The sequence below is a fragment of the Schistocerca gregaria genome, chromosome 9 (genome assembly GCF_023897955.1).
Source record: "Schistocerca gregaria isolate iqSchGreg1 chromosome 9, iqSchGreg1.2, whole genome shotgun sequence".
In the NCBI taxonomy this organism is placed as follows: Eukaryota; Metazoa; Arthropoda; class Insecta; order Orthoptera; family Acrididae; genus Schistocerca; species Schistocerca gregaria.
Window position 1 is genome coordinate 78,547,886 of NC_064928.1, and position 23,129 is coordinate 78,571,014.

The 23,129-nt window shown below is 45.3% G+C and overlaps 1 protein-coding gene across 1 annotated transcript in view; it reads left to right on the forward strand.

The window, feature by feature from the left end:
* LOC126291737 (ammonium transporter Rh type A-like) overlaps positions 1-23,129 on the forward strand; it is a 332,630-nt gene that overhangs the window by 286,683 nt on the left and 22,818 nt on the right. The window contains exon 8 of the mRNA XM_049985409.1: positions 16,238-16,405. Within this exon, the coding sequence (XP_049841366.1) occupies positions 16,238-16,405 (168 nt within the window). The remainder of the gene's footprint in view (positions 1-16,237; positions 16,406-23,129) is intronic.

The following is a 23,129-nucleotide window of genomic DNA, read 5'->3' on the forward strand; positions in this document are numbered from 1 at the left end:
CAATGAAACGGTGTCATGTCAACGTATGTTCGAAGTGCCCTCTGTTTTCATCAACACACGCCTACAGGCGGGTGACGAGCGAGTGTTGGTTCAAATGGCTCTGAGCACTAGGGGACTTAACTTCTGAGGTCATCACTCCCCTAGATTTTAGAACTACTTAAACCTAACTAACCTAAGCACATCACACACATCCATGCCCGAGGCAGGATTCGAACCTGCGACCGTAGCTGTCGCGCGTTCCAGACGGTAGCGCCTAGAACCGCTCGGCCACTATGGCCAGCAGAGAGAGCTGGACAGATTGTAGAGTTTCTACAGCTACTGCCGCACACGCCGCAGTAATGCGAAGTTGCATATCCTCTACTGTCGTTGGGCGTCCTTCATACACTCTGTCTCTCAATGCGCCCCAGGCAAAGAAGTCTAATGGCACCAAGTCGGGGGACCGTGCTGGCTGTCGCACACTACCTCTCCGCCCCATCCACCTATTTGGAACTGTAGCGTCCAGAACATCGCTGGCAACTTTTGCATTGTGCGTGGGACGTCCATCATGTTGGAACCACATTGATAGAGGACTTTCCAACCCTAGATTTTCCATGCAAATGATGCATATCGCTGTCCGTTCAATGTTCCACGGTACAAATAGGGCCTACAATTCAGTTAGCAATGATACCGCGCCAAACATTGACACTCCACAGTCGTTGATAGGCAACTTGGTGGATACAGTGGGGATAGTGCACGGACAAATAGTGCATGTTCCGCAGATTCACATTACCATGATTTGTAAATGAGGACTCGTCGGTAAACAACGTATTGCTTAGGAATACTGGATTAACTGGCAACTGCTGAAGTGCAAAGCGACAGAATGCAATGCGAGATACAAAGGCATTCCCGCACAGTTCTTGGTGCAGTGAGATATGGAACGGATGAAACCGATGCCGATGCAAGATTCTGCACACAATACTGTGGCTTATTCCTATACCTCGTGCAATTTCTCGTACACCCACCTCAGGACTGTGGGTTACAGCAGCCAAAAGAGCAGTTTCGTTTCCGTTGAAAGTCGCTGGCGTTGTACATCGACGTTTTGTGGGAGCCCAGCTTCCTGTTTCCGTGAGTGTCTTGCAGATGTTGCCAATGCTTCGACGTGAAGAACACCGCCGAACTGGGTAGCGTTCAACATACAGTGTCACAGCTGCGATTGCATTTGTGTGAGATGCGCCATAAATTAAAATAATATCCGTATGTGAATTACGTTACAGTATGAGAGCAGTTCAGCAGATCAGATTAGGAGACACTTGTATACTGAGGGTAGAGCGGGCCGTGGTGATATTGGCATGTTTACGGCAGGATAGAGGCACCAGTGCAGGCAACCCCTGCTCTGAACACAGTACTACATGCGATTCATTACGTCAGAAACTGTGACACCGTTCCTACCCTTTACAAGCAACATATTTCAGAACTTTTGAGCTTTAGAAACGTGAAACCAAGTGCGTTACCACTAATTGTACCTCTAGTTGTCATTGTCACAATGAACATTATATTAAAGGTTCAAAGAAAACTTGAGTTTGATTTCAATCACGTACCCGAATCATACGATAAGAGTTGATGGTGATTTTAATTTACCCTCGATATGTTGGCGAAAATACATGTTTAATTTCGGAGGTACGCATAAAATATCATCCGACATTGAACTAAACGCATTCTCTGAAAATTTTCTCGAGCAATTAGTTCATGAGCACACGCGAGTAGTAAACGGTTGCGAAAACACACTTGACCTCATAGCAACAAATAATCCCGAGTTAATAACGAGCATCAAAACCGAATCAGGGATTAGTGAACACGGGGCTGTCGTAGCAAGATTGAATATTGTGATCCGCAAATCCTCGAAAAATAAACGAAAAATATACCTATTCCAAAAAGCAGATAAAAATTCACTCGAAAGACAATCTCCACTCATTCCAAATTAATAATATAAGTGTAGATTAGCTGTGGCTTAAATTCGAAGAAATACACTCCTGGAAATGGAAAAAAGAACACATTGACACCGGTGTGTCAGACCCACCATACTTGCTCCGGACACTGCGAGAGGGCTGTACAAGCAATGATCACACGCACGGCACAGCGGACACACCAGGAACCGCGGTGTTGGCCGTCGAATTGCGCTAGCTGCGCAGCATTTGTGCACCGCCGCCTTCAGTGTCAGCCAGTTTGCCGTGGCATACGGAGCTCCATTGCAGTCTTTAACACTGGTAGCATGCCGCGACAGCGTGGACGTGAACCGTATGTGCAGTTGACGGACTTTGAGCGAGGGCGTATAGTGGGCATGCGGGAGGCCGGGTGGACGTACCGCCGAATTGCTCAACACGTGGGGCGTGAGGTCTCCACAGTAAATCGATGTTGTCGCCAGTGGTCGGTGGAAGGTGCACGTGCCCGTCGACCTGGGACCGGACCGCAGCGACGCACGGATGCACGCCAAGACCGTAGTTGAGTGGACCGCACCGCCACTTCCCGCAAATTAGGGACACTGTTGCTCCTGGGGTATCGGCAAGGACCATTCGCAACCGTCTTCATAAAGCTGGGCTACGGTCCCGCACACCGTTAGGCCGTCTTCCGCTCACGCCCCAACATCGTGCAGCCCGCCTCCAGTGGTGTCGCGACAGGCGTGAATGGAGGGACTAATGGAGACGTGTCGTCTTCAGCGATGAGAGACGTTTCTGCCTTGGTACCAATGATGGTCGTATGCGTGTTTGGCACCGTGCACGTGAGCGCCACAATCAGGACTGCATACGACCGAGGCACACAGGGCCAACACCCGGCATCATGGTGTGGGCAGCGATCTCCTACACTGGCCGTACACCTCTGGTGATCGTCGAGGGGACACTGAATAGTGCACGGTACATCCAAACCGTCATCGAACCCATCGTTCTACCATTCCTAGACCGGCAAGGGAACTTGCTGTTCCAACAGGACAATGCACGTCCGCATGTATCCCGTGCCACCCAACGTGCTCTAGAAGGTGTAAGTCAACTACCCTGGCCAGCAAGATCTCCGGATCTGTCCCCCATTGAGCATGTTTGGGACTGGATGAAGCGTCGTCTCATGCGGTCTGCACGTCCAGCACGAACGCTGGTCCAACTGAGGCGCCAGGTGGAAATGGCATGGCAAGCCGTTCCACAGGACTACATCCAGCATCTCTACGATCGTCTCCATGGGAGAATAGCAGCCTGCATTGCTGCGAAAGGTGGATATACACTGTACTAGTACCGACATTGTGCATGCTCTGTTGCCTGTGTCTATGTGCCTGTGGTTCTGTCAGTGTGATCATGTGATGTATCTGACCCCAGGAATGTGTCAATAAAGTTTCCCCTTCCTGGGACAATGAATTCACGGTCTTCTTATTTCAATTTCCAGGATTTATACCAAATAAATTATCAAACGACGGAGCTCATCCTTCTTCGTACACAAAACGGGTAAGAACACTTGCAGAAACAACGAAACAGACATTCCAACTTTAAATAGACGCAAAATCCCCAAGATTGGCAATCTTTTACAGAAGCTCGAAATTTAGCGCGGACTTCAATGCGAGATGCTTATAACAGTTTCCACAATGAAACTTTGTCTCGAAACCTGGCAGAAAATCCAAAGCGGTTCTGGTCGTATGTGAAGTATGCTAGCGGCAAGAAACAGTCAATGCCTTCTCTGCGCTATAGCAAGGGAGATACTATCGAAGACAGTGCTGCCAAGACAGAGTTACTAAACTCACCCTTCCGAAATGCCTTCACAAAAGAAGAGGAAGTAAATATTCCAGAATTCGAATACAGCTGCTAACATGAGTAACATAGAAATAAATATCCTCGGAGTAGTGAAGCAATTCAAATCAATTACTAAAAGCAAGTCTTATGGTCCAGACTGTATACCAATTAGGTTCCTTTCGGAGTATGTTGATGCATTAGCTCCATACTTAACAATCATATACAACCGTTCGCTCGACGAAAGATACGTACCCAAAGACTGGAAAGTTGCACACGTCACACCAATATTCTAGAAAGGTAGTAGGAGTAACCCACTAAATTACAGTTCCATATCGTTAACGTCGATATGGAGCAGGATTTTAGAACATATATTGTGTTCGAACATAATGAATTACCTCGAAGAAAATGGTCTAATGACACACAGTCAACATGGGTTTTGAAAACATAGTTCCTGTGAAACACAACTAGCTCTATATTCACATGAAGTGCTGAGTGCTATTGACACGGGATTTCAGTTCTATTCCGTATTTCTGGGTTTCCCGAAGGCTTTTGACACTGTACCACGCAAGCAGCTCATAGTGGAATTACGTGCTTATGGAATATCGTCTCAGTTATGTGACTAGATTTGTGATTTCCTGTCAGAGAGATCACAGTTCGTTGTAACTGACGGAAAGTCATCGAGTAAAACAGAAGTGATTTCTGGCATTCCTCAATGTGGTGTTATAGGCCCTTTGCTGTTCCTTATCTATATAAACGATTTGGGAGACAATCTGATAAGTCATCTTTGGTTGTTAACAGATGACGCTGTCGTTTATCGACTAATAAAATCATCAGAAGATCAAAACAAATTGCAAAACGATATAGAAGAAATATCGGAATGGTGCGAAAAGTGGCAGCTGACCTTAAATAACGAAAAGTGTGAGGTCATCCACATTAGTGCTAAAAGGACGCGCTAAACTTAGGTTACACGGTAAATCAGTGTAACCTAAAAGCCGTAAATTCAACTAAATACCTAGGTATTACAATTACGAACAATTGAAATTGGAAGGTACACATAGAAAATACTGTGGGGAAGGCTGACCAAAGACTGCGTTTCATTGGCAGGACACTCAGAAAATGCAACAGACCTAATAAGGAGACTGCCTACACTGCGCTTGTCCGCCCTCTTTTAGAATACTGTTGAGCGGTGTGGGATCTTTATCAGATAGTACTGACTGAGTACATCGAAAAAGTTCAAAGAAAGGCAGCACGTTTTGTATTATTGTGAAATATGAGACAGAGTGTCACAGAAATGATACAGGACTTGGGATGGACATCATTAAAAGAAAGGCGTTTTTCGTCGCGACGGAATCTTCTCAAGAAATTCCAAACACCAACTTTCTCCTCCGAATGCGAAAATATTTTGTTGACACCGACTTTCATAGGGAGGAACGATCACGAAGATAAAATAAGAGAAATCAGAGCTTGTACCGAGAGATATAGGTGTTCATTCTTTCCGCGCGCTATACGAGATTAGAATAATAGAGAATTGTGAAGGTGGTTCGATGAACCCTCTGCCAGGCACTTAAATGTGATTTGCAGAGTATCCATGTAGATGTAGATGTAGAGTTAGATGCGCAGGACATCCATCATTCTGATACCGCATTATTTGACTCGTTATAAGAGGTGGACCTGTTCAAGTAAGGTACAGCTCACGAAGGGGCTTAACTATCCCCCTTTTGGGAGTGCCATCATTGAAATGTGGACCAAGGATGTGTTGTCATACAATACCACACCACACATGAACACTCCACTGACGTAGTACGTCAATCACATCACGATTACCGGCAGCGTGAGATGCACGTTTAGGTCTCAGGACGTTCGCTAAGGGTGCGCTTCATTTATTTCAAGCGTCAAATTCGCTTCGCAACTTCTCACAATGTAATTGACGTATTGCGATGCAACCAACGTCCTTATTTTTGTCATTTTTCATCCTAGTGATTGCATACGAAATAACACGGGGTTTACATTTAAAAATACGCAAGTATGTGTTGAAAATAGTATTTGTTTACGTTTTAAAATTTCGCATAGTATTTGGTTTCCTAGGCCCCTGCCGTACGTTCGTGCTGGTGAAAACCGTTTTTGGATACCTATTATTGTTCCAGAGGTATTTGAGGTGGCAGAGTTAGGTTATATACAGGGTGAGTCACCTAACGTTACCGCTGGATATATTTCGTAAACCACATCAAATACTGACGATTCGATTCCACAGACCGAACGTGAGGAGAGGGGCTAGTGTAATTGGTTAATACAAACCATACAAAAATGCACGGAAGTATGTTTTTTAACACAAACCTACGTTTTTTAAAAATGGAACCCCGTTAGTTTTGTTAGCACATCTGAACATAGAGACAAATACGTAATTAGTGCCGTTTGTTTCATTGTAAAATGTTAATTACATCCGGAGATATAGTAACCTAAAGTTGACGCTTGAGTACCACGATCGTGTGTATCGGAGAGCACCGAATTACGAAGGGATCCAAAGGGAACGGTGATGGACCTTAGGTACAGAAGAGACTGGAGCAGCTCATTACGTCCACATACTAACACCTTTTTATTGGTCTTTTTCACTGACGCACATGTACATTACCATGAGGGGTGATGTACACGTATACACGTGGTTTCCGTTTTCAATTACGGAGTGGACTATATATATCTAAAAGTCAGTATAAATTTTGAAACTGAATAAATCACAGATAAATGTAGATAGAGAGATTGATATACGAGGGTCGGTCAAAAAGTAATGCCTCCCATTTTTTTATAACTTAAAAAAATTAAGTTAAGTGAAAAATTTGAATTTGGCGCCATTCCTCAAACCTTCTTCTGCAATCCACTGCAGTAGTAACTTTCTGTGTCAACAGGTGGCAGCACAGCAGAAGTTTGTAAGATGGCCGACATCGATGTTCGTTTGAGACAGCGTTGTGTGATTGAATTCTTGAATGCAGAAGGTGAAACGCCCATACGCATTCATGAAAGACTGAAGAAGGTGTATGGTGTTGTGACAGTGGATGTCAGCACTGTTAGACGATGGGTTCGTGGTTGTAAGGAAGCTGAAGGGCAAACACCGTTGACTGACGAAAAGCGGAGCGGCAGGCCGGTGAGTGCAGTGACTCCACACAACAATCAGCAAGTTGATGACATCATTCGTGGTGACCGTCGGGTGACTGCAGATGAAGTGTGTCGCATTATTTCTCTTAGTAAAGGCAGTGTGATCACGATTATTAAACAATTGGGATACTCAAAAGTTTGTGCACGGTGGGTTCCAAGAATGTTAACCGATCAGAATAAAGAGGCAAGGAAAACAATAGCCTCCCAACACATGCAGCGCTTCCGTTTGGAGGGAGATGAGTTTCTGAAAAAAATTGTGACCGGGGACGAAACATGGGTGCATTTTTCTGAACCCGAATCAAAGAGGCAGTCAATGGAGTGGCGTCACACAAGCTCGCCGAGGAAGAAAAAATTCAAAACTGTGCGATCGGCAGGGAAAGTTATGGCAACAGTTTTCTGGGATACAGAGGGTGTGATTCTGGTTGATTTTTTGGAGCAGGGATGCACAATAAATTCTGTTCAATACGTCACAACCCTCAAAAAACTTAAAGCACGTCTTCAGCGAGTTCGCCCAACAAAATCAATGGCAGATGTTCTTCTTTTGCATGACAATGCAAGACCACACACCAGTCGTCACACCTCTGACGAGATTGTCAAAATTGGATGGGAAGTTTTGCCTCATCCCCCATACAGCCCTGACCTGGCACCATCAGACTTCCATCTGTTTGGGCCACTAAAAGAAGCTCATCGTGGGATTCATTTTGAAGATGAGGAGGCCGTCAAAACATCCGTGCGTCAATGGCTTAGGAAGCAGAGCTGTGATTTTTACCGTGCTGGGATACATGCCCTTGTTCAAAGATGGACCAAAACTGTAGAGATGGGTGGAGATTACATTGAAAAATGACAAAATGATCCTCAATGTTGTGGTTTTCAACCTATGTAATTGCATTTAAATTTCCTGACAATTAAACATAGAAAAAAAATAGGAGGCATTACTTTTTGACTGACCCTCGTATATGCTTGGAATGACACGGGTTTGTATGAGAACCAAAAAAAAAATACAAAAGTTCAAAAAATGTGCGACAGATGTCGCTTCATCTGATCAGAATAGCAATAATTAGCATAACAATGTAAGACAAAGCAAAGATGATGTACTTTACAGGAAATGCTCAATATGTCCGCCATCATTCCTCAACAATAGCTGTAGTCGAGGAATAATTTTGTGAACAGCACTGTAAAGCATGTCCGGAGTTATGGTGAGGCATTGGCGGCGGATGTTGTCTTTCAGCATCCCTAGAGATGTCGGTCGATCACGATACACTTGTGACTTCAGGTAACCCTAATGCCAATAATCGTGTTGACCGAGGTTTGGGAACCTGGGAGGCCAAGCATGACGAAAGTGGCGGCTGAGCACACGATTATCACCAAACGACATGAGCAAGAGATCTTTCACGCGTCTAGCAATACTTTTTTTTTTGGTATCTAATAAAACCCCATGTCATACCAAGCATGTGTGTCAGTTCTTGCCTCTACATTATCTACATTATTCCGTGGTTAATTAAGTTTTCAAATTTATACTGACTTTTTGATCACCCAGGATCCCCTGTGATAGGATTTTGCTCGGCTGCCATGACTTTCCGTTTCCCACCTGTCGTGGAGTGAGTCGGAACGTGCGAGGAGGAGAGTCCACGGCGACAGTTGGGCCCTGGCAGTCAGTTGCAACTCGCCTGGAGCGCAGCGCGGACCAGCCAGTCGCCGGCCTGCAGCAGCAGTAAGCCCTGCGTGGACATCGCCCGCATCACTTAAGCCGGGCCTGACTTTCGGTGGACTGTTGGTCCGAGGACGTCTCCGTGAGGCGTGGTCGACTGGGCCGCTGGCGGCCTCTGCACAGTGTCTGAGTCTGTCTCGAGCTGTCCGATCGGTATGAGCAACGTCGTTCGCCGACGCAGGACGTGCAGGTTGAGTGGTTTTGAGCATTACGTTGTCGGTTCCGACGTTGCTGTTGCGGAGGTTTTCCTGAGAGCAACAACTAGCGAAGTATTTATGATAGCCGACGTCAGGTGGAATTGATTAAATTAATTTATCCATAAGTGCACCAGTGGAATTTTCTGCCTTGTGACGGTTAGTACTCCGGTTACCTGCCCTGGCCGCTAGCGTAGTTTATAGGCAGTGTCTTTTCCTCACCGGTTGTTGCTGCCCAGCATGGTGTGTAGTTTTTGGCAGCTCAGTTCACATACGCGTTTGTTTGGGAATAATGATACTAGTAACTTTCTTGGCACCTCGAATCTTCGTGTACTCCGTCGTGGCAAGCTAGCGGTTGGTCGGTCGGTCCAGGACTGTACCTAGATTGGGTTCGGAGAATCGAGTGTAGTTGGGCTCACAGCCTGTCTCGCGTAAGTGATGGAGGGAGGAACGATCCCCTGAAGGCTCCTGAGTGCTGTTCCCTTAATTATTCTCTGGCAGTGTTAATGTTGTTGTAATTTATTTTAAAAAGTTTTTTGGGGCTTTACTATATTTTACATTTTCTATTGGGCCTTCAGCCCTGGAAACATGTTCTCAGAATTTCCTTCAAGTCCAAACATGATTGGCTTCAACTCTTGAAAGGTTATTGTAATTTCCTCTGAAATATTTTACACGTTAATGTGGGCCTCCGCTGTTGGTGCTGCAAATAGAAATTTGTAAACTTAATGTATTGCTGAGCTGGTACTGCGAACGGCTGAAAGCAAGGGGAAACTACAGCCGTAATTTTTCCCAAGGGCATACAGCTTTACTGTATGGTTAAATGATGAAGGCGTCCTCTTGAATAAAATATTCCGGAGGTAAAATAGTCCCCCATTCGGATCTCCGGTCGGAGACTACTCAGGAGGACGTTGTTATTAGGAGAAAGAAAACTGGCGTTCTACGGATCAGAGCGTGGAATGTCAGATCCCTTAATTGGGCACGTAGGTTAACTTGACTAGAAGAAGGGATCGGTTGGTAGGGCATATTCTGAGGCATCAAAGGATCACCAATTTAGTATTGGAGGGCAGTGCGGAGGGTAAAAATCGTAGAGGGAGACCAAGAGAAGAATACACTAAATAGATTCAGAAGGATGTAGGTTGCAGTAGGTACTGGGAAATATGATGAACCTTGCATGGAGAGCTGCATCAAACCAGTCTCTGGACTGAATACCACAACAGCAACAATGTATTGTTTTACAGATTGTTGCAATATATATATATTTCCTTAATTTGCAGAATTTAACTTTGCGGCCTTCAGCCATCTTATTGCGTTTGTTTATCTCTTTCTGTGCATCTTGCGGGCCATCAGCCCTGTTATCGTCTTAACACATTGTGGCCTTCTGCCTCCAGTAATCATCATAGTATATTTGGAATTTTGAAGATTTAATCCGGCGGGCTTCAGTCGCCCCGCGTGGTGGTCTCATTTATGTATACGATTTATCTTATTCGTAAATTTAACTGTGTTATCTCTTTTAAAAACTGAACTTATTGTAAAGTATCTGTTTGGAGGCCTTCAGCTGCTAAACAAATTTAATTCTTTCAAAGTGTATTTGTGATCTAAGTGATAATAAATTACTATTGTGAAATGAATCCGACCGCAACTCCTTTGATCGTTTCCACAACCCTAATTACGTGTTAGCGATGCGTGATTTAGCGGGAGTTTCACCTATATGAATATCAAGGGGTCGGTTTCTTTCTTTTCTTTTTGTTTGTCTTTGAGTGAACACACTGAGGTGTCCAAAGTCGTGAGACACCTGATGACATTGTGTCGGACGTCCATTTTGCCGGCGTAGTCTAACATTCTGCGTGGTGTCTGTTTGTTCTGAGTCGTGTCTCCCTACCACTTTCGCGCAACGACGCTCTGAGCGTGTTTTTTAGGGGATTGACTAGTTTCAACCTGGGACCTGTTGCTGGTAAGGAGACGCCAGACCACACATGACGTGTAGAGTTCAGAAGAGTTCAGTGAGACTAGCGATGCTATAACCAAATACCTAATGATTTCAACGTCAGCTCCACTGCAGTCCCTATAAAAGAATCTTAATACTAACTAAATTCAGTGGAAGAGGTTTAAGGCTTTCCTCTTTTTAGTTAGCTGGTAAAATAACGTCGAAAAAGCAGTTAAGTTTATCTCTGGAATTTTTATTCTACTCACAAAACATTGTTTATATATTGTACTATTGATAAATGGAAATATTTTAATACAGGATGATAAAAGCCAACTGCATTCCTCTGAAGGGTTTCCAAGTTCTATAATGTATCGAAGGATGACCTATGCCATATCACATCCATAATCTAGGTTTAAATTAAATTTCATAAAATAGAAAACTATCAAAATTGGTCTACAGTGAGCCTCAATTATCCTTAACTACTTATTTAACTTGTCATAAATTACAGTGGCTGATGTGGCTTCTCAATAATTATATAACAGAAAAATCATCGCATTACAGATTTTAACTTCAAGTAGCAAATGTAAATACCAAGAGGTTTAATTGACGATCGACACTAGTATTACATAAAAAGGGGGTTTAACAGATGAGACTTCCGCAGTTCTGAGTGAAGCTTTATGCGCTGCTATGTGGCATCGCGTGCGTTCATTACCTTGTCGTTGTGTAGGCAGCTTCAGGGGCGGTGGGCAGCACAGCTCCGCTCACCTCTCCGTCTCGGAAGCAACTCCCTCCTAACTTCTCCTTACTACAAGTTACCGAAGTTGGTTTAAGAAAAAGGTATCTCGCTGTGTTTTCAACTGACAAATCAGCGTCTCAATGTTAACCTTAAGCTCCGCCTACAAAAATTCTGTCTATCCAATGAAAAACGTTATACTTTTCGTGGTTGGGCAATGTTTTTAATGTTTGCTACGAACAGAAACGCGTATAGTCTCACGCTAAAACTTGCAGCTGGTGTGGCCCTTTTAGTGTTATCCTAAGAACTATATTGTTCTTCTGGAGGGCTCTATCTTTTAACGTCGGCTGGGGGATGGACATGTTGGCGGTCTGCCAGCAATGCGGGTGTCCCTTTACCCACTCTTATCATAGGGCGTCCTAGCCTACACGGCTCTGCTCTCGGCTTCTGTTTTCGTTTCTCCCCTCGGAACTGCGTCTGTTTCACAGTGGGATGGTATGTCATGCATTTAGACGGTCTTGTGTCAGTCTGTGGTATTCCATTTGCTCACTCATTGATCGTATTATTACTTTGGTCAATTTAATGTCAGGATTTATTCGGAGCTATGTAACGTATTGCTGGAGTTGCTATCATGTCAGGGTTTTCATGGAAGGTGTTGGATTTGCTCGACACCTTACAGTAGTGTTCCATCTCCACATGGCATGAAATCAACAAGTTGTTGGGAGACTCCTGCAGAAACACTGAGCCATGCTGCCCCTATAGCCATACATAACTGCAAAAGCGTTACCGTTGCAGTGTTTTGTGCGTGAACTGACCTCTCGATTGTTGTTGCTGTGGTCTTCAATCCAGAGACTGGTTTGAAGCAGCTCACCTCTCGGTTACGACCCCATCTCAGTGCCCAAGAGGCCAAATCATGTGGTCGCATTGCCCATAACTTTCTTCAGACCAGTCTGGACAAAGTGGGGTACGGCGATATGGTCCGTTGTCATCCGCGAAAATTTCATCGTTGTTTCGAAACATGGAGCCCATGAATAGCTGCGAATGGTGTCCAAGTAGTCCAACACAGGCAGGACCCAGCCTGTTTCACGTAAACACATCCCACACTATTACGGAGTTACCATCAGTTGCACAGTGCCTTTCTTTCAGCTTGGGTCCATGGCTCTGTGACACACTCGATCCCTACTGTCAGGTCGTACCAACTGAAACTGGGTCTCATTTGGCCAGGGCACGGTTCTCCTGTCATCTAGGGTCCAATCGATACGGTCACAAGCCCAGGAGAGGCGCTGCAGGCGATTTCGGGCTTTTAGCAAAGGCACTCGCGTTGGTCTTCTGCTGCCAAAGCCCAAATGGTTCAAATGGCCCTAAGCACTGTTGGAGTTAACATCTGAGGTCATCAATCCCCTAGACTTAGAACGACTTAAACCTAACTTACCCTAGGACGTGAAGCAACTAGAACCGCTCGGCCACAGCGGCCGGCGTCTAAGCTGAACAACGACAAATTCCGCCACTGTCTCTTAACCAATACGTTCGTCTTTGCATCCCACATTGATTTCTGCGATTATAACACGCAGTGTTGCTTGTCTGTTAGCACTGACAACTGCACACATACGACGGTGCTCTCGATCGTTAAGTGGTGATAGTAATGCCTGAAATTTTGTATTCTCAGCACAATGTGAATAGCGAAATATTGAATTCTCTCACGATTTTCCAAACAGGATGTCCCATGCGTCTAGTTCCAACATCCATTCTGCGAACAAAGACTGTTAATTCCCGTCCTGCGGCTATAATCATGTTGGTAACGTGACATCCTTTTCACACAAATCACCTGAGTCCAAATGACAGCTCCAGCAATGCAGTGATGTTGAATAAATGCTCTGGAATATCAAGATTGTATATATCATTTACTAATAAATGAGAATGTGTACTTGATGCTACGACCATCTGTATGTGTGCATATTGCAGGATTTTTTTTCACCTCAATGCAGAATAAATGGTATAAAAATTCAACAGCCTAGATCGCATTACATATTTCTTCATTTACGACAACCGGTTTCGGCAGAGTTTTCTGCCATCTTCAGGTCTTAAAAAATCATTTTGTTGTGAAAAGTTATTTTAGGTAGGACTTCACTCCAAGTTGGCATACGGATAAAAATCAGCACATTATAAAAGGTCTAAAGTACAATGAACACGTTTCACACAGCAAAAAGATTGTTAACATCTGAAGATTACGGCAAAGTCTGCCGAAACCGTTTACCTTAAATATATATATATTTTGTTTGATTTACGGTGTTGAATACGTTGTAGCAAGTAAAACGACTCCCTCCTTCAATATTCTGTTGACGAGAAAATTCAGTGTTGTGGAATAAATGCTTTGGAACATCAATATTGTAGTATACAGGATGGTCCATTGATCGTGACCGGGCTGAATATCTCACGAAATAAGCGTCAAGCAAAAAATCTACAGAGAACAAACTTGTCTAGCTTGAAGGGGGAAATCAGATGGCGCTATGGATGGCCCACTAGATGGCGCTGCCATAGTTCAAACTGCGTTTTTTTAAATAGGAACCCCCATTTTTTATTACATATAGTTGCAAACATATGGTTCACAATTTTAGACGAACAGTTGGTAACAAGTAGGTTTTTTAAATTAAAATACAGAACGTAGGTACGCTTGAACATTTTATTTCGGTTGTTCCAGTGTGGTACATGTACCTTCATGAACTTATTGTTTCTGAGAACGCATGCTGTTACAGCGTGATTATCTGTTAATACCACATTAATACAATAAATGCTCAAAATGGTGTCCGTCAACCTCAATGCATTTGGCAATACGTGTAACGACATTCCTCTCAACAGCGAGTAGTTCGCCTTCCGTAATGTTCGCACATGCATTGACAATGTGGTGACGCATGTTGTCAGGCGTTGTCGGTGGATCACGATAGCAAATATCCTTCCACTTTTCTCACAGAAAGAAATTCGGGGACGTCAGATCCGGTGAACGTGAGGGCCATGGTATGGTGCTTCGACGTCCAATCCACCTGTCACGAAATATGCTATTCAGTACCGCTTCAACCGCACACGATCTACGTGCCGGACATCCATCATGTTGGAAATAAATAGCCATTCTGTCATGCAGGCAAACATATTGTAGTAACATCGGTAAAACATTACGTAGGAAATCAGCATACATTGCACAATTTAGATTGCCATCGATAAAATGGGGGCCATAATGCCGCACCATACGTTAACCCGCCAAGGTCGCTGATGTTCCACTTTTCACAGCCATCGTGGATTTTCCGTTGCCCAATAGTGCATATCATGCCGGTTTACGTTACGGTTGTTGGTGAATGACTCTTCCTCGCTAAATAGAACGCGTGCAAAAAATCTGTCATCGTCCCGTAATTTCTCTTGTGCCCAGTGGCAGAACTCTACACGACGTTCAAAGTCGTCGCTATGCAATTCCTGCTGCATAGAAGTATGTTACGGTTGCAATCGATGTTGATGTAGCGTTCTCAACACCGTCGTTTTTGAGATTCCCGATTCTCGCTCAATTTATCTGCTACTGATGTGCGGATCAGCGGCGACAGCAGCTAAAACACCTACTTGGGTATCATCATTTGTTGCAGGTCGTGGTTGACGTTTCACATGTGGCTGAACACCTCCTGTTTCCTTAAATAACGTAACTATCCGGCGAACGGTCCGGACACTTGGATGATGTCGTCCAGGATACCTGAAACGTCCCCTTAGAAAAATTATACACGACTGTGCTTAAGCTGACACACAATATTTTTAGCGCAACGCAATGTGACTTCCAAAAATCCGTACGAAAGAATGGTCCTGACTAACATTAACCTATACGTTTCACAAATCACTAACCTCACAAAAATCTTCGTTACTCAAGCTACTGCAATACAGCGAGCGCCACTACTGCCAACTAAATAAAAGATTCAAACTACGGAAGGCACTAACTACTGATAGGTATAGTTAGCAAATGAAAGATTTTAATAGAGAACAAACAATGTATTTACCTTAGTAGTCATAATATATATATATATATATCACTTCATGACACCAATTCTTACAAATTTCAAAACTCCGTCATCTCTCTACCCACGACCACCAGTGCTGGCGGCTCACCTCCAACTGCCCAACGCCACGCGCTGTTAGCATCCAGCTGCCGCTGCCCAACACTACAATGGCAGACAACAATGCAAACTAGCCACAGTCTGCGCACAGCACAGCCAGTGATTTTTCATACAGAGCGCTATGTGGCGGCGGCGTTACCAATAAGAAATTCTAAACATCCTACTTACATACCGAGCGGCACACGTAGCACACGCCCGTTGGGCATTTTGATCACAATAACTATACATCAACACGATATCGACCTTTTCTGGAATTGGTAAACGGTCCATTTTAACACGGGTAATGTATGATGAAGCGAATACCGTCCGCACTGGCGGAATGTTACGCGATACCACGTTTGCGAGTATTACAGCGCCATCTATCACAAAGCGAAAAAAGTGGTGTCAGTAAAACATTCGTATTTCTTTACGTACTACACGAATAAGTAATAAAAATAGGTGTTCCTATTAAAAAAAACGCAGTTGATATCCGATTGACCTATGGGAGTGCCATATAGCCATAGCGCCATCTGGTTTTCCCTTTCAAGCTAGACGAGTTCCGTTCTTTGTAGTTCGCTTATTTGGTTCGGTCACTGTCAATGGACTGCCCTGTGTATGAGTTAGTAATAGACGAGAATATGTTTGTGACGTTTGCGCACAGCCGTGGCTGAACCAGCGCCTGAAGCTGCGTGACGCTCGCGGGGTGGTCAGCGCTCACGGGCTGCCCGGACTGCTGGGAGGCCTCATCTCGCTAGTGCCCTCCTGGACGGCTACAGAGGCGCAGTACGGCGGCTCCCTCTACCGCATCTTCGAGGGCCGCCTGCAGCAGGTGGGTGGGCCTCGCGACACACATCCGCACGCGGCTGCGTCGCCTGTGGCAGCCCCTCGTCCGAGGTATCGGCGTGGTGCATCAGTTCGTAGCGTTTTTCCATAAGTTTGTAGACACACCAAAAACGCGTAACACCGGCTTTAGCCACCAATAATCTACACCGAAGGCCCAAACAAACTGGTACACCTGCCTAATATCGTGCAGCGCCCCCGCGACCATGGACAAGTGCCCCAACACGACGTGGCATGAACTCGACTAATGTTTGAAATGGTGCTGGAGGGAATTGACACCATGAATCCAGTGGGGCCGTCCATAAATCCGTACGAGTACGACGAAGGAGAGGTGGGGGACGCGGGGGGAGGGGGGGGGGAGAGAGATCTCTTCCGTATAACACACAGCAAGGTATCCCAGGTATGAAACTTCCTGGCAGATTAAAACTGTGTGGTGGACCGAGACTCGAACTCGGGAGCTTTGCCTATCGCGGTAAAGTGCTCCGCCAACTGAGCTACCCAAGCACGACTCACGCCCCATCCTCAAAGCTTTACTTCTGCCAGTACCTCGTCTCCTGCCTTCCAGACTTTACAGATGCCCTCCTGCGAAACTTACAGAACTAGCACTCCTGAACGAAAGGATATTGCCCAGCCATGGCTTAGCCACAGCCTGGGGGATGTTTCCAGAATCTGATTTTCACTCTGCAGCGGAGTGTGCGCTGATATGAAACTTCCTGGCAGATTAAAACTGTGTGCCCGACCGAGACTCCAACTCGGTAGTTCGAGTTTCGGTCCGGCACACAGTTTATACTGCCAGGAAGTTTCATATCAGCGCACACTCCGCTGCAGAGTGAAAATCACATTCTATTCCAGATATGCCCAACAATTGTGCAGTTTGGTGGCGAGCGGAACTCAGAAAAGTGTTCCTGGAGCCACTCTGTACCGATTCTGGACGTGCTGGGTGTCCCATTGTCCTGCTGTAATTGCCGAAGTTCGTCTGAATGCACAATGGACGTGAATGGATGCAGATGATCAGACATGATGCTTACGTTCCTGTCACATGTCAGAGCTGTATCTACACGTATCGGGTGACCCATATCACTCCAACCGCACACGCCCTACACCATTACAGAGCCACCACCAGCAAAACAGTCCCCTGCTGACATGTAGGGTCCATGGAGTCATAAGGTTGTCTCCGTAGCCGTACACGTCCATCCGCTCGATACAATTTCTACATCTACATCTACATCCATACTCCGCAAGCCACCTGACGGTGTGTGGCGGAGGGTACCTGGAGTAACTCTATCGGTTCTCCCTTCCACTCCAGTCTCGTATTGTTCGTGAAAAGAAGGATTGTCGGTGTGCCTCTGTGTGGGCTCTAATCTCTCTGATTTTGTCCTCATGGTATATTCGCGAGGTATACGTAGGAGGGAGAAATATACTGCTTGAGCCCGTACCGAGCTACTGAGCGTCTCACCTGCAGAATTTGCAACGAGACTCTCCCTACCAGGCAATATGTTTCCAGTTAGTCTGTGTTGATGGACCCAGGTGAAGCATAAAGCTTTGTGGCGTGCACTCTTCAAGTGTACACGAATGGATATTCGGGTCCGAAAGCCCACATCGATGACGCTGCGTTCAACCGTTCGCAAACTGACTGCAATTTGCGGAAGAGTTGCGCTTCTGTAACGTTGAACGATTCTCTTCAGTCGTCGTTGGTCTCGTTCTTGCAGGATCTTTTTCCGGCCGCAGCGATGTCGGAGATTTGATGTTTTGCCGGATTCCTGATATTCTGGGTACACTCGTGAAATGGTCTTACGGGAAAACACTACCACATCTCTACCTCGGGGATGCTGTGTCCCATCGCTCGTGCTCCGTTTGTAACACCACGTTAAAACTCGCTCAAATCTTGATCAACTGCCATCGAAGCGGCGTTAACCGATTCAACAACTGGGCCAGCCACTTGTCTTATATAGGGGATACCGACCGCAGCGTCGACTCTGCATGTTTACATATCTCTGTATTTGAATACGCATGCTGATATGGTTCTTTCTTTCTTTCTTTCTTTCTTTTTTTTTTATCTACTGTGCATGATTGACATGTAATACCTCAACGGATATTGTGATCAGAGTAAAAAATTCGAAGTCATTAGTTTTCAGCACTCCCTCATGCAGCATTTAGAACTCAGGATTAATCTATTTGGAACATGCAACTGATTGCTGTCTAAGGCCGAAGTTCGTGACATCATATCCGGATAAAGAAATAGGTCACGTCGGATTAGTGGCAACAGGTTTCCAGCGCTGAGATACCGGTATGAGAGGAATATACGGAAAACATTAGGATTCATTCAGTCTGTGTAGTTCACGTGCGACGACGGTTGGTTAGTTTGAAAGAATAAAAAAATTTCACATATCAACGGAAACTATACATTGTGATCAGGAACAGTCTCAAAAGCTTGTAAGCCTGCTGCACTATACGCTGCCTTAGAAATACCTGTTAAGAAAAAAATCGATACGTTGCAGTTTTTCCGAGATAATTAATATTAAAGTTACCCAATTAGACGACAGCGCGCGTAACTTCAAGCGGCCGGCCGTAGGCGTCATCGCCAAAGTTGATTTTCGTTTCCTTTAATAAAGCCGAACAAGAGAGCGATACATAAATTGAACATGGGACACTGGTAAGGACAGGGCCCGAACCAGTGGCTTAACAGTCTCGTGCGCTATCAGCTATCCTGCGAGAACAGCTGTAGTATCTGGCAGGCTGTTCAAATTTGCGCCCACATCTTCAGTTCTATGCCTAGGAAAGCGCTCACCCAGCTCTCTCCTGGTCGCTCGTTAGAAAGCGACGGCGTTACTATACGTAGCGCGAAAGAAACTGGTATAGCAATACGTATTCAAATATAGAGAAATTTGAACAGGCAGAATATGGCCCTGTGGTCGGCAATGCCTATAATAAGACAACAAGTGTCTGGCGCAGTCGTTGATCCGTTACTGCTGCTATATTGGCAGGCTATCAAGATTTTAGTGCGTTTCAACGGTGTGTTAGAGCCGGCGCACGAGCGATGGAACACAGCATCCTCGAGGTAGCGATGTAGTGGGGTTTTCCCGTACGACCATTTCACGAGTGTACCGTGAATATCAGGAACCCGGTAAAACATAGAGTCCCCATCGCTGCGGCCGGATAAAGATCCTCAAGAACGGGACCAACGACGAGTGAAGCGAATCGTTCAACGCGACAGAAGCGGAGCCCTTCTGCAAATTGTTGGAGATTTCAATGCTGGGTCATCAACAAGTGTCAGCGTGCGAACCGTTCAACAAAACACCAGAGATATGGGCTTTCGGAGCCGAAGGCCCACTCTACCCATGATGACTGCACGACGCAAATCTTTGCCCCTCGCCTTACCGCGTCAACACTGACAGTGGAGTGTTGATGACTGCAAACATGGACGAGTATCGTTTCAAATTGTATCGAGTGGATGGACGTGTACGGGTATGGAGACAACCTCATGAATCCATGGGCCCTGCGTGTCAGCAGGGGACTGTTCAAACTGATGTAGGACGTATGCAGTTGGAGTGATGTGGGACCCCTGATACGTCTAGATACGACTATGACATGACACACGTACGTAAGCATCCTGTCTGATCATCTGCATCCAGTGTGCATTCCGATGGAGTTGGTCAATTGCAGAAGGACAATGCGACACCCCAAAAGTCCAGAATTGCTATAGAGTGGCTCCAGGAACACTCTTTTCAGTTTAAACATTTCCGCTGGCCGCCAAACTCTACATTATTGAGCATATCTGGAATACCTTGCAAAGTGCTATTCGAAAGATATGTCCACCCTCTCGTACTCCTACGGATTTATGGTCAGCCCTGCAGGATTTATGTTCCTTCCAGCACTTCTTCAGACATTAGTCGAGTCCATGCTACGTCGTGTTACGGCACTTCTGCGTGCTCGCGTGCGGGGGCGCTATACGATATTAGACAGGTGTACCATTTTCTTCGGCTCTTCAGTGTAGTGTGCATGCTCTTTTGCCTGAGTTCACGCCACTGGACGTTTCTCTCTGCGGCAAATTCAAACATGAATTTCACACACAAATCGCGACGACCCAAAAGGATTAAGAGCATCGCACCGTCGCCGTGTGTTCTGTGAGACCGACGGATTGTCCTCAGTCTCTCCGGACGCCTTTTCACCAGCAACTGCAGTCGAGTTTGGCAACAGACGACGGGCAGTTCGGCCACTTGACTACACAAGTGGAATTTCAAACAAGTGTTTACGGTATACTGATAATTTTTACTTATGGACCGACTTACGGCAACTGAATAAAACACAATTTTAGTGCCATACTCGTTTCGCCCTTACTTTCTGCAAGGCATATTTCCTATTAAGTAGTAATGTTTTGAACTGTACTTACAGGTTGCGTGGACAATTTCTTACATATTACGCTCCTGTTGCATTTTTGTTCTTCTTCTTCTTATGACGGCCAATTTGCGATTTTTACTCTACATTACTACTTAATAGGAATTACCAACCACCAGCACTGTTTATAACCTATAGGTACAGTGACAAAAATGTAAATTAAATAGCAAACGTATGTACATATTCCAGTCCACTGATGATGCCTTGCAGAAAATAAAGGCGAAACGCGTATGACACTAAAATTGTGTTTTATTCAGTTGCTGTCAGACGGTCCATAAGTAAAAATCATTAATATACCGTAACATTACACGCAACTGAGGAAGACAGGACTAGAAAAGTTGAAGTGTTTATAACACCATTTTTCTGTGCTTTCCGTTTTGCTGCACTTACTGGTGTAATTTTGTTGTGTAAGAGTGTATCACGGCATTAAACTGATGGCGCGAGGTAATTATTTAACTATCTTTACACCCGATTCGCTGTTTTAAAAATTCATTCAATATTTGGCATACACCTTTCTTTCAAGGTTCTGTCGGAAACAAAACGAGAATTGCTGTTACCGTAGTTGACTGTTGTATCATCCTTAGATGCCACGTAATTTGCCTTCCAGATTATGTCCGCCCAGCCTCGTGTAGCCAAGTGTGATTACCGATAGTTTGAAATGGAAGCTCTCTCCTCTGCTCCCGTTCTGTAAGCCGACTCTCAGCTGTGTGAAAAGCCATGCCCCACCAACATGACACCCCGCCTCCCTACAACAACAATAAGTGCCACGTTACACAGCAATCAGTATCAGATAAAAATGGATAAATGTTAAAAACTAAAAATGATAATTTCCCCGAACCTGTCAATTGGAATTTGAAGAGAGGAACGCCAATGAATTCTTCTCTTTTTAAAAGCGCAATACTGACACCAGAAATTACTGCAGATGAATTTTAAAACCGATACTCTGCAATTGATGTAGCTACAAAAAGACACTATACGCCATTCACTGAACTTTCACAGAATTCATCTGCGTGGAAACAGAATGGCATATCTTAAACTGCTCCGGAAATACACTGTAAGACAAAAAAAAAGACGCATCAAGAATGCATTATACAGAGCGGGGCGGAAATCTGTAAATACGATGAACACGCACAGCAAACAAATAACTGCAATTTCAGAGAAATTCTATAATTTATTCAAGAGATTTGAAAAATATGTAAAAATATGCCTACCAGTTGCGTAGGTTTTCTATATACCTTGACCATGTTTCCTCACCTCTAAGAGTGACTTCATCAGAAGGTAAGGTGATTACAAAAATGAATACTTTTCTTTTCTTTATTGAATTTCGATTCCCCCCGAAGGGAGCGGGCTGGCAGCAGCTTTGTATGCCGCTCTTAATGAGTATTTTTTTTCTTTATTGTAATTTTAAAACCTGTACAACAGGCAGGCTGTCAGCAGCGTTCTATGCTGCTCTTCAGACAGAGGATACAAGATGAGAAAAAACAGAAAGATTACACATAGGTTACAGAACGGTGGGCAAGAAAACAGTTGACACAGAAAGGCAAACACGGAGCCGTTCACACTCGACGATAGTCCACACTTGAAACTGTTGACACGACGCACAAACACGGAAGACGGCGATGGCAAAGGTGAACGATGGAGTGCGACGGTGAACACTGAACACTAAACACGACGGCACACACGAGACACTGATGGCGATGATCTCCGGCGCGCGAAAGTCCACGTAGCGTGTGCGAGTCCGGGGACCTGCCAGGAGGGGAAGAAGGGCGAGGGGGGTGGAGAGGGGAGAACAAAGAAGCCAATGGCTGAGGAGATGGGAGGAGGAGTAGAGGGACAGGGGAGGGGAAGCCCGGGGGAGGAGTGGGGAGAAAGAGATGAGGGAGGGAGGATGCCCAAACGAACAGAGACAGGAAGAGGGAAGGAGGATCAAAGTTGGTAGGAGGGGTATATGGAGGGAAGGAGGACATCATCAAGGAGGGGGAGCTGGCGGAAACCACCTTGGGAGAGGGTAAGGAGGGTAGAGAGATGGAGACCGGGTGGGACGTGGGAATACAGGCGTGGCAGCGGGTGGGGTTGGGAGAGGATGGGCGAGACAAGCAGGTGAGGAGGATCGAGTTTGCGTGAGGTGTACTGGATCCGTATCCTCTCAATGAAAAGGAGGAGGTGGGGGAATGGAATGAGATCGTACTGGATCCGCGTGGGGGAGGGGAGACGGATGCGATAGGCGAGGCGGAGAGCATGGCGTTCAAGGATTTGGAGGGATTTGTAAAAGGTAGCGGGGGCAGAGATCCAGGCCGGATGGGCATAACAAAGGATAA